At 37.2% G+C, this 13,354-nt stretch overlaps 1 protein-coding gene across 2 annotated transcripts in view; it reads right to left on the bottom strand.

The window, feature by feature from the left end:
• raraa (retinoic acid receptor, alpha a) overlaps positions 1-13,354 on the bottom strand; it is a 193,897-nt gene that overhangs the window by 65,151 nt on the left and 115,392 nt on the right. For both annotated transcript variants that reach the window (XM_084435082.1, XM_084435083.1), the window contains exon 3: positions 11,556-12,033. In XM_084435082.1, the coding sequence (XP_084291208.1) occupies positions 11,556-11,703 (148 nt within the window). In that variant the 5' untranslated portion in view covers positions 11,704-12,033. The remainder of the gene's footprint in view (positions 1-11,555; positions 12,034-13,354) is intronic.

Raw genomic sequence — 13,354 nt, 5'->3', positions numbered from 1 at the left:
ACGATGAGGTACCATAGTAGTTTCATGCGCGCGTACAACACAAAGTACCTCATGCGGGAAACACTTAACGTAACCAGGGTTTTCCCTGGCTTAAAACGAGGCGTGGTAAAATCCTAATAATGTATTTTAATAATAAGATAATTAATGTGTTTCCTACATTGTTTTTGTGGGTGGAGCTTGGTACCTCTAGGGGGGTCCGGGGGCTAGCCCCCCCGGAAGAAAATTTTGTACATTTTAAAGATAAATTCATTAATCTGGTGCACTTTGAGTCACCCGAATCCACTGTTAAAAATAAATAATCCACCCGCAAAACCGCCCATATTCTTTGATTTAGATATCTGCATCTGATCATCACATTACAATTATTCAAATGAGTGTTAAGCATGATAATATGGTAACATATCACACTGAAGTAGGCTGATTTAAAATGAACATTTATTTAAAATAAAAGTTCTTCTTTTGGCAAAATTACATAATTCCTTAATAGCCTAAACAGAGGCTTTACTCCCTTCAAACTTAAGTTGTCAATGTTTCATTACATCACTGTTTGAAAACACAATTTTTTTTTTTACCTTTTATAAAGGGCATTTTTCCCCTAATTTTATTAAATGTATCTCCATCTTTCATTTCAAATTCTTACATTTGATCAATATATTCAATTAAAATAATAAGACACTAGGCTGTTACAAAACTAATTAAATCATTTACATTGAAAAATTATAACTGTATTTAAATTAGATTTTTTAAATATTTTTGAATATACAAATAAGGAATGTTGAAAAGAATGATACTTTATGAAACTAAACCGCCAGTAGGAGGCGGCAGGCGACCGTCTTAATGAGCGAGTCATTGAGTCATTCATTCAAACGATTCGTTCAAACGGCTGATTTATTCAGAATGAGGCAGTTTATGAATGGGTAATTGAATCTTTGACTCAACCGATTCGTTCAAAACGCAAATCATTCAGTAATGCAACAAGTGTTGCTGTGAGATGCGCTATGGTTCTGTGATCTTTGTTTGGAACTTTTTCGCTGCTGAAACAGAACAAAAACAGTCATTGCGTCTAAAATGTAAGTGACTTAACTTTAACTATTTGTTTATTGAACTGTTATGAAATCAGTTTCGGTTTCAATCTTGATGGCATTCAGGAAAACAGCTCTCTGGTCGTGTAACTGCGCAAGCCTCAACAGCGCAACATTGTTACCGTTAGGTAGGCCTATATTATTATCAACTATAGGCTATCAATCACCACTTACATTAAATGAAATAAAACAGAATCATCCTCACGGTTTCGGTGATTCCCTAGTTATTTTTTATTGTCAAGAGCCGGAGGCGGCACGAAATTTGACGGAGGCGGCCGCCTCATAATTCTCTATGCAGGAAAAACCCTGGTAACGTAACGCGTAAATGCGCTTAACTAGTGTAAATCAAGCAAGCTAGTGTGCATAGGCCATGAACTGTTGGCGAAATAACACATTAGGGGACCGGAGTGAATATGGAATTTTTTCCAGAAAACTTATTGCACAAAATAAATTCAAGCACTTTCAAGCACTTTCAGTGCAGTTTTTTTTTCAAAAAAAAATTTCAGATTCACAAACTTTCATGGATTTCAAGGACCCGTGGGAACCCTGCCCACCACTAGTTAGTTTCCTTGGTTACTGATTGCCAACTATGTTAAATTTGGTTGTTTTGCTATGCTTGATCTCTTGCATGTTCTTTTTGGGGATTTTTGATTAAAGACTGTTTTTGTTATATTCTGTTAAACTGTTTTGAGTATCGTCATTAGATCTCTACAGCCACGGTATGTGACACGTTTCACATCATTAACGACAGTCCTATATTGTTGAACTAACTTGATTCAAATGACGGAGGTGCGATCATGTTACTGTTATTTCAGAAAATGTGACTAGCTAGTTTAGTTCTCATTGATGAATCGTACTGTGGTGGTTAAGCAGCGCGTTATGCTGTTGTACTGGAAATGCACCCCTGTTGGGCTGTTTTCTCTTTAATCGATTGTGTCGATTTTTTTTTTTTTTTTTTTGCATCTGGTGTGAATAGACAAATTGCTTGTTGCTGAAATCTTGTCTTATTGTGCTTAATTAAGGAATGATTTAAGTGAAGTCAGCAATTTAATCCAAAGACATAGAGATCAGGTTACAGATTTTGTACTATATTTATACATTACATTTATTCATATGACAGATGCTAAAGCAATTTACAGTGCATTCAAGCTGAAAATACATAGCCTATTTTCAATACTTCTCAAATTTATCTTTGGACTCAAAAAAAAGTGCCATGTCATTACATCCAGACTCAGGTCATTGAGAGTCAGGTCAGATCTTCTTAGGGCCAGAAGTCAGAGAAGTCTTAAGATAAAAGTTTCAGATGATTTAGATCAACTGCAGTAGCACAGAGGCAAAAATGATGTTGGACACTGTACTACATCCCAAATAAACCAGATCAGCACTCATACTTCCTGCTGTCGCATCACGGCTGTATCTGATTTTAGTACAGTGAAGTTTGTGACAGTGTCTATGCTATATTTACATCCAAATTCCCACAAGGCTTGCTTCTCTGTGTGTGTGTGTGTGTGTGTGTGTGTGTGTGTGTGTGTGTGTGTGTGTGTGTGTGTGTGTGTGTGTGTGTGTGTGTGTGTGTGTGTGCGTGTATGTGTGTGTATGTGAGTGAGAGAGAGAGAGAGAGAGAGAGAGAGAGAGAGAGAGAGAGAGAGAGAGAGAGAGAGAGAGAGAGAGAGAGAGAGAGAGAGAGAGAGAGAGAGAGAGAGAGAGAGAGAGGACTCAACACTGAAAGTCATCCAGGATTACAGAAAGACAACACATTCTTTCACAGAAGGACAGAAGGGAAAGCATAGGGACATTTGCATAATCAGTGGTGGAAAAGCCTGTAGAGACGGATCAGTGTGTTTGTTTGTGTGTGTCTGGCTACTCTCAGCTTGCACATGATTAAAAACATTAGGGGAATTAAACTGTGAAGTTCGACTCTTAAAGAGATTTCTGATGAGCCTTTTATAACAATAAAATATAACAAACAATTTTTCATTAGCTTTTTGCATTGACACAGTAGGACTCAAACTACTATCAACAATATCAGTCTCCATGGCTACAAGTTTCAAATGTTCAAATGCTCAGAGAGCCTTATGAAATATTCTACGAAATTTGACCTGTTTGAAAGTAAACGTTATGATTTATTTCCAGAGGTGTAAAAAAAAGTATAGAAAAAGTGTACTTAAAGGTAGGGTAGGTAATCCTGTTCAGAAACACTTTTTTTTTATACTGGGTGAAATGGTCCTTCCATCCTGAGAGTAGTCAATACATTATGTGTTCAGAAAAAGGAATGAAAAAAATCAGACCTCTGTAGCAGCTGCAGGACAGTAAAAACTCTGACCAATCACTGCCACTCGGTGCGAATGTAAAGAACCAATCAGATGCCTTCATGTCTCGTGCCCGAGCCCCACTGCGCGCGCTGCCCTGCGTGCACTCATCACATGTCACCGTTCCAGGAAATATTCAGCTCAAAGCACCTGCATATGCAGTCAGCGAAGGCAAACAAGGCAAAAACTACTTCCTCGGACCCTGCCCGCACTCTTGAACGACCTCCTCCTCTGCTTCGCCCTCAACCCCGGACCTGTCCTCGAACCGACGATGCGGTACTTGTCTCCGGACTCGGAGTGTACGTTAGTCTTCATTAGAGTCAACAATGTTTTCATCATGGAAACTCTTACATGCAAAACACCGTATATGTTATGAATCTTACACGAAATTCACCTTCATCACAGTGTAACTGATGGTAATGGAAAAACGTGTATCAATGCAACCTGTTTTTAGTTTTGCCTTATAAATATAGCTCGTTACCTATAAATATAGCTCGTTACCGAATCAAACTTTACCATTATCGATATGCTAGCTTGATAGTGAGTACTAAAAGAAATCTTAATTTGTTTATATTCATAGTGATAAAGTTAGGTATTTTATTACATGTGATTCTGACATGATGTCACTGTATGTACTGCGCTCCTTCCTCTCCACTCGTCTCAGGTAATAAATGCGTCTTCCAGCTGAGCCTGAGCGTTTGGCGTCGCGCGTTCATGTGTTTTGGGGGCGTGGCTTTGGAAGGAGCTCAGAAGGAAGGGGGTGGGAGTGAATGGAAATAATGAGCTGTGTTTATTGCAGATTAAAAGGTCTACAGTCACTCGATTTTTATATTTTCTTTTTCAGAGTACTTACATTTTAATTATGTATTGGTATATAAAGACAGTTTAAACAAATTTGGAATGGTTTTTTTTTTAGAAAAATCCTACCTACCCTGCTTTTAAGTATGACCATTATGTCAAAAGTATCAAACCAAAAATTGCAGTTTACATATTCAAAGTAAAAAGTTAATGTTTTCTTAGCTTTTGAAATTGACTGATGGAACAAAGTGTGAATTGTTTTCATTCAAATAAATCCTAAAATAAAATTAAAATTCTGAGTATCCTGACTAGAACACAAAAGATGTTAAAATAAACCTGCTATATTCAAAAGCATTTACACGTGACGTGAGTATTTTTGTGTACAGACTGATCTTGGACAGTGTCAAAATTGTACATCTTTAGCTATGTCTACAATTAACTAATATTGCTTTGGGTCAAAGGCTTTGTGTTATGAAATTACCATAGTTCAAACCAGTAACATTTGAAAAGTAATGGATTTCATTGGTTGTAAATTTAAATAAAAAAAATGAGTGAAAGAGATATATGACTGAAAGCATTGCTTATAATTAAAAAAGCAAGTATGCTGACATACAGTTGAGGAAAAAATGTGAGCAGACACTCAAGGAAGAAAATAATCCAAAGCCTCTTCTCCTGTTCCACATGTCTGAAATCCAGAAAATATGTTGGTGCACCAATCATTAAGAGGATACAATTGATTTTATACTGTACAAATTGTATATTCTATCACCTACCCAAAACCTACCAATCACAGAAATCTTTTTGCATTTTTACATCTTCAAAAATCATCATTTAGCATTATTTACAAGCTGTTTTCCTCATGGGGGCATACAAATATCCTAACAAGGTCAAGGATTTCGGTTATTGCCATCTTTGTGGAGACATTTATTCCCCATAACGTAAGGCTTACCAAAACCACACACACACACACACACACACACACACACACACACACACACACACTGGACAAGGGCCAGGGTCTCATATACCTGACACTCTTTATGCAACTTGCTCACAGATGTGTGTGTGTGAGAGCATGAAATCAAATATGAGTGAAATATGAGTAATGTGAATATAAAGCAATGGGTATCAAGTTATACCATATGCCATCCACGAAAAACAAGTCTACCATCCGTTTCTCGACCCTTCTGCACTTATTAATACAATACACAACCAGCAGCTGTTTAAAACCACTCTCCACAAATCACAGTACATTTTTTAAATAAAAAATAAAAAATCCGGATTCAATTTTAGACCAAAATGAACATTACACAATCCAAAAACAACACGCTTCTATAAATAAACAGAACAACAAAACAAACACGTGGGAGCTACTGTGACAGGCATGAGTTTCTCAATATTAATAAACTATCATGACTGTGTGAGTTCCCTTTCACGTTTAGTCTGGTTTCAACCACCCACACGGACCCTCTCTCAACAGGGACCACCAAGACGAGCAAAACCACCTGCTCCACTAACACACACATACACATACCTTAAGGTGACCACATTCACCACATCCACCTCACCATTTATTTACACACAGAACAACCAAAAACAGCAAAATAACACACACACACACACACACAAAAACTTCTTGCCACAGTTTTATGTTACAACATAAAACTTTTTGGTCTACTTTGAAACTGAACGCCCTTTGATAGTAAAACTACATTTAGGAAACACATTTGAAAAACGAGTTGGCTTCTACATAGTAACGCATAATTTTTCCAAATTTTCCAAAACCAGTTCAGCGCAAATCCTTCCCTGCAGGTTAAGTTTAGGGTGCAGGGTAGGGTTATGGGTTAGTATTTGTTTTTGCGTTATGATTAAAATAACCAATGAAATGTTTAGAATCGACTGCGGAAAGTGATAATTCTGTGACAGTTAAACTATCAAAAAACACTTATCAAAAGGCTGAAACTAGCAAAAGACACTTGCATTGCGCCTGGCGCCGCATTGCACCGGGTGTATGATAGGGCCCTTTCACACAAGCTGACCACCAATTGCAACTTTCAGACATCATCTTTTTTAGATTAACTGTCACGGAATGGAACGCACAGGATTGTGGGATATTATAGGCAGTGAAGGATACATCTATGCTGCCTTCAAAAATCGATCAGATGAAGGTTTCTCAGGAGACAGGAAGCGAAGCTAACATTGGATTCAGACAGGCCTTGATGCCTTCCTACCAGCATTTTTAAGCTTTCGGATGCAGTCAATATCTAATTTGCTGTGGATCATTAAACTGTTATGTTGCCTTAGAATTCTGTCCGAAATCAGTTTCGTGACACAGCCATTCTAAGACAACATGTTTGATTATTGTATTAGCTCGCTCAGTTGTAAGGCATGTGATAGTGTATTTAGTTACTATCAAACTACTGAAACATATTCAACTTAGTAAAATCACTATAAGATATAATGAACAGTCTGTTGGTCACTACTGCAAAATATACACCAGCGTGAAGCAGTCTAAGCGGTCTGATAATTGTACATTCCATTTATTACACAGCTACTTGCCAAATTAATAAACAAACACATTGACATGTAATACATATTTGAATATGTTACCTGCTATTGAGGTGGGATACAGGTAAGATTAGAGACAGGTTTTGTGGTACAGTAGATATAAAAAGTCTACAAACCCCTGTTAAAACAGCTGGTTTTCATAATGTAAAAAATAAAAAATAAAAAATCAAACAAAGTTAAATCGCATAAGAACTTTTGCACCTTAAATGTAAAAATTACAACCTATTAAATGCCACTGAAAACCAAAGTGAAACATTTCAGAGAGAGAGAAAACCATCTTGGAATAACTAACTTAACAAGTTTGATGATTAGATTGACCATTAGTTAATTCTGAACAGAGCCACATACTCAATATAAACACCAGGGTTCGAATTATGATTTCATCTTTGTGGGGGTCTCTTTAAAAAAAAAGAAAAAAAGAAGTAGGCTATGAGCAGGCGCGGTGTAGCTTACTAATGTAAATAAATAAAAATGTTTAATAAAAAAGCGTTGCTAACACAATTCAGTTTAAATAGTACATTTGGTTTAATTTGTCGTTTAATGAGGTCTAATATATGTTGTTAGTGGTGAGAGTTTTCACGTGAATAGATAAGTAGATCCGACAATTTTAAGCGTGTGGTTAAGTGGTCCAGTGTCAGAACTTTTGGCAAGCGTGTCAGAGGTTCTGGGTTCTAATCCGCACTCGTATAGTTTTTTTTAAATTTTTTTATCAAAACCGATTATGTTTATCAGTGGTTGTATATCAGGCAAGGACACGTTTGTGTGCATTTTGTTTTGTAATTTCACCGGAACGAATAGAGAGTCTCCACAACGGATTGAATCGCGCGTCCGAGTGAAGACTGTGCGCGAGCCACAAGAGAACACAGTATCCGCGCCACTGATCGCAGCGGCAACGAGCACTTTGATCACTTGATTTAACAACACATTTCAGCGCTAGATCGCCTCTTATTTAACAATCGAACTAAATGACTGCTCTGCTAGTTAACTGAAGATGTTTTATTTATTTGTATTGGTATATTAGTGCCGCGAGATGTTTCCAAAGTGGTGGGGACAATATCGACCTTAGCAAAAAGTGTTGGGGACATGTCCCACCCGCAAATTACGCCTATGTTAAAATAACACTTGCCTGATGGGTTATGCTACTGCTAGATCGGACGTTGACGTCACTTCTGTGACTTGAGAAAAGTCAGTAAAAGTCCTGGCAGAAAGTGAAGCATAAGGATGGAGTGTCATGACGATCCGAGATCCTGCGAGATCCATGTTTGGCAATTTGTCCTATCTGTTAAGTCACTCTACTGTAGTCTGAAGGGAAAAGTGCTTTATTTGTAATTTAAAATAATGGTGCTGATGATTTTTAGAGACCCCCACAGGTGTATGATTTTACTGCTTTCATGGGAGCTCAACCTCTCTCAGCTCCCACTGGCTCCCACGTAATTCGAACCATGATAAACACATTGCAAACTTATGCAGTTATAGTGATGAGAGATGTCCAGTTTAGTGGTCCAATATATATATATATATATATATATAAACTAGCCTATATTAAGTAGTTAATAATAGGTTAATCAAAAGTGATATGACAGTGAGAGTGAATGTTTGTGTGAAAGAGAAAGCTGTACAGTGTTGGCACAGGAAAAGCTTGTGTCCTGCACTCTGAGTCTCTACTGTTTACAGGCAGGAAATGTTTGTTCTGTGAAGGGGAAGGAAGCACCTCTCTTAGTAAACACAGCACATAACATCATTTGCCATAACAGCCTCATATAAACACTCTTTTCGCTTGAAAGAGGAAGTGATTTGTATCGCAATTCCGTTTCTTGTGAAAAGCCGTCAATACGAGATTCATTAGCACATTAACACCCCATTCGAGTTATTCCAGCTTGAGCTCTGATCCTGCAGTTTTCAATTAACCATCACAAACATTCACAGGATTAAATCTGGATCCCAGCATCATTGCGCAGCACCGTACATGTTTGTCAGTACACAATTTGCTTAAACAAGTAACACACAAACAATGCGATGTCTTTCCTGAACACACTGTACAAACATTCACAGTGCAGGGTGAAAAAGTGTGAATCCTTAGAATAATGATGTCTCAAAAAGCTAACTGGAATCAGGCGCCAGCGTCCAATCAATGACACAAGATTAGAAGTTTTGGCAAGAGTTTTAGCAAGTTTGTTATTGGCAAGAAGCATTACCGGTCACACTTTATATTAGGTGTCCTTAACTACTATGTACTTATTGTGTTCATATTGTATTGCAAAACACTTTGGCTGCTAATGAGGTAGGGTACGGTTAGGGACAGGTTTGGTAGTATGGATAGGTTTAAGGGTGGTTTAAGGGGTAAGGGAAAAGTTAGAAAGCTGAAGATGTACTTACAAAAATTTATTACAGCTGTAATTACATGCATATATATAACATTTTGAATATAACTATGTATGTATAAGTGCATTGCATCAAATTATTAATTTAAATGTTTGTACATAGTAGTTAAAAACACCTACTATAAAGTGGGACCGCATTACCTATGAACCATGGCTCCAAATCCAAAGTATTCACATTGTTTTTTTGTAACTGTATTTCAAACAAACAGCTAAAAGCAGCAGAATACAACAGAATACAGCAGGTGTAGGAAGTTGTCATAAAGAAGCAGATGAGATGGAATCAGTGACCTCTTCATATTTGAAAAATTATTTTTTACGATGAAAAAAAATAATCTAGAAAACTCTATAAACTCTATAAGTTTAGGTTGCTCTATAAAACAATTGATCGACATCTTTTTTAACATCTGATTAAGCTTGAATAATTGTTTACATTCATCTATAATATTGCACATAATATACCTCGATCATGTTCTTTGTCTATTGCAAGTACAATCTCTGCCTGAAAAGACCTGTGGTCTGATGTATAAACGTTGCATAAAATGGGTATTTAAAAATGCATACTCAATGTTCCACACACATATCAGGATTTATGAAAAATGCGTACTCAATTTTCCACACACATATCAGGATTTATAACAAAGGAAATATGGGTGCACCATCTAATTAAGTAAAGAGACTTTTAAACTATGTTTCCATTTGATATACATATGTAGATTAAATATGACACTCAAATTGCATTCTTAACAGAAGAACAAATGTTTAGAGAATATATTTTCATGCAAATAATAATCAATAATGCACACTTGTCTCTAAGTAGATGGCTTAGGAGCCTAGCCAGTATAATGACAGATACTGACAGACTCGTTCAGCGGTCGGTTTGAATAGGCAGGCCTATAGTATCAACAGGCATTATCAAATTACGCACAAACTTCTGCGGATTTCTAAAATGGTTTTCTACGTGCAGGTTCTGGGGTACTTTTGTGCTTATAGAAAATCTTCCTTTTGTGTGTACGCACACTTCTAGGATGAAACATACTAAAATGTTTGATACACAAGGCCCCTGTGCTGCGTCTCCCAAAGGTATCATAAGCCTAAGTAGATCGTAGAGACCATTGGTGCCAATGGTTTCCATGATCTACTTAGGCTTACACTACTTTTGAGAAACGCAGCCCAGCTAGTTCAGTATGAATTTCTGTGCTGGTTTATGTTGGTTAGTGCAGATTTGTTGCTTGTCTAGTTGTTAGACCAGCATAGACTCTCAAGTCAGAGTTAACCAAACTTGAACTTTGGTACACGATTAAAAGACAAAACCATGCATATGCATGTGTTCCTGATCTCCGGCACATTCATATGTGAATGTCAATAGTGAATGGAACACAAAGTGGCAGTGTAGTCGTCGAGACCAGCTCACTCGAGTCAGAGTCCAGGCAGAGACCTGCATAGGTTGAGTTTGAGTCAAGACAGAGACCTGAAGAGGGTCTGAACCAATCAGACAGTGTAAAAATGCTTTCCATTTGGGGTGAATAAAGCCATGTTTCACGTCAATGTCATGCAAATCTTTGCAGCGCATACAGAGGATGCTTCGGTCCAGAGACACACAAATTGTCACAGACCACAAAACATAGTACTCATGACCAGACTCTGTCTTGAGTCCGAGACACAGTCTGTCCAAATGCTCTTGAATCCATGACAAGACGTACAAAAAATATAGAGACTATAGAGTACTACAACACTGCCAAATGTCCAAGTATACTGTGAACACACGGGCAACATCCATGTAGGAAAGTGTAGGATGAGCTGGGCAACTCTGTCCCACAAGATCCACTTTCCTGAAGAGCTTATCACCAACCCTATTAAAAAAAAAACCCTGAAAAAGCTAATCCAGGTCTTCAGGATAACAGAGGTGCTTGCGTCATAATTGTTTATTATGAATTTCTTAAACAGCCAAACTTTAGGAACATAAGGACAGATCCCTTGAAAGCAGCTGATGATGCTATGAAGTGATGCTTGAGTTATCAAGAATATTTCAATACACAAATAACATTTCCTCCGATTCCTCTGTCCTCATTTTCTTTTGTTGTACCCTACCCTCGCATCCTACGGGGGCGGAGCGGAGACGTGAGGAAAGGAAGTGAGGATGCACAAATAAGAAATGAGAAACAACATAGAAAGCTACAGGCAGATGAGTCTGATCAGGGTTAGAGATAAACTCTGCAGGAAAGTGGAGTTGTCCTGCCCGGTGTAGGAAATATACTACAAATGGAATGTCATATAAAAGTTTTTTGTGATGCACTCAACAGAAGCATGAATATATCACAATTTATCTCAACGCTCAACACAAAATGGAATCCCAACACATTAAAATCAATCATGCTTCATTGAGCAGGAGACCTTAAAGAGTTCAATGTCATACTCACTGGCTGGTGAAGGTGTGCTGTATCCACTGAGGGGTAGGGTGGGCAGAGAGGGTGGAGAAAGCCCCCCCAGCATGTGCGGGAAGAAATAGGAATAGTGGGCCATTGGGAAGCCATTAAGGTGTGGGCTGGGGTTGCCCTTACCAGACATGGCCACCACTAGAGTTCGCCCACAGTCACACGAAAGATTCCAGAATGATGCTCAATGTGGATGCTTTGCAGGGATTGTTCAACCATAAGGGCGTCCAAATGATGCACTTTGACGTGGGTAAGTGTTAATTCCGTTCGACGCTGGTAGATAAAGAGAAAATGGTGAATCTAGACAGATGAATGGAGGAGTTGCTCTAATTTCCAGCTGAGGGTTTTTCTGTTGGATTTGATTCCCATATCACACAGGCCAATTTAATTTATTTCCAAACAGATTCCGCTTATTGAATCCATCCTACATGATGCGCTCCACTTTTGGCTTCCTTTAGAATTCCTACAGGTTAAAAAAAGAGAGAGATTAATTGAAATCAAAATATACGGAATGCTTTTTGGAATGCAATAAAAGCAGTGGTTCACCCCAAAAATTCTGTTGTTATTTACTGACCCTGATTTCGTTCCAACTTTTTCATTTACAGTTTATTGTGACCACGTCTTTGAAGCTCCAAAAACAAAATCACCATAAAAGTAGTCCATACAAAATTTAAATAATTATTTGCTAAAAGTTTTCACTTCTGCTGCACCCCATATAAGTCTTTTCTTACAGAAATCTTTTGTATGACGTCAGAACACAGCACAAGATGAATAAACTAATTTTAGGATACTTTTGTGTACTTTTATAGAGTTTGACAGGCATGGTCACTATGAACTGTGTTGTTGCCATTTTTCTGACAGAAAAAATAACAGCATAATGTTTGCAGACTATTGTCATTGTTTATGCATAGGTAGTTGCATGTAATATTTTTTGCATGTTTGGGTAGATGCTGAAAAGTAAAATATAGACTTTACTGACATCATCGAAAATCTAAGCATTTAAACCTTTTTTTAGATAAAATTTTAGATCCCTTAACCCTATTCACAAACCTAAACATAACCACTTTTCAACAATATAACAATAACAATACACTGACAATAATCTGTTATACAGTATGTATAAAAAACAGAAAGAAAAGTGTATTTTTTTGGATTGCTTGTCTCTTTGTCTGTCAACTGTTTGTACTGTATTATTTTGTGAAGCGACCTTGGGTTCTTGAAAGGTGCTATAAAAAATAAATATATTATTATTATTATTATTATTTATTTTTTTAAAGGCAAAAAATGAGTATCAAAGTAGTCCAAACGATGAAGTTTTGCATTCGAGGTGATCTCTCATAGTTTTGTGCGATACTGAGTAGAATTTAAGTTGTTTATTTGCTGATCCGCATTCAGAAAACTGCTGTGTCCCATGGCAAACAAAATACATATTATAAATATCACACATTATTAGATTACAGAAAATGTATTCATTTTAAGATTTTAAACAGTAATTTTGTGTGATATTTTGAAACTTGGCACCAGAATGAAATGTTACAGTATCATTTCAAATGAAGTAAATGAGCCAACTGCATTAAATGCGATTCAAAACATAATTGACCATAAATAATTATTCATAGATAAGCTTTGTAAACATATGTACTCCTGTAGAGTTGTGCATACGTAATTGATTTACGTTTTAGATGGTGTCAATACGCATTGTACATTTTAGTTTCTATGCACTATGGTAGAGCCGCATTTTACATACAATACATAGGAATTCTCAATAAATCCTGCCCTCAACA

This window comes from Rutilus rutilus (assembly GCF_951802725.1).
Source record: "Rutilus rutilus genome assembly, chromosome: 16".
NCBI classification, from domain to species: Eukaryota; Metazoa; Chordata; class Actinopteri; order Cypriniformes; family Leuciscidae; genus Rutilus; species Rutilus rutilus.
Note: the sequence above shows the minus strand (reverse complement) of the source record. Positions and strands in the feature narration are given on the sequence as shown.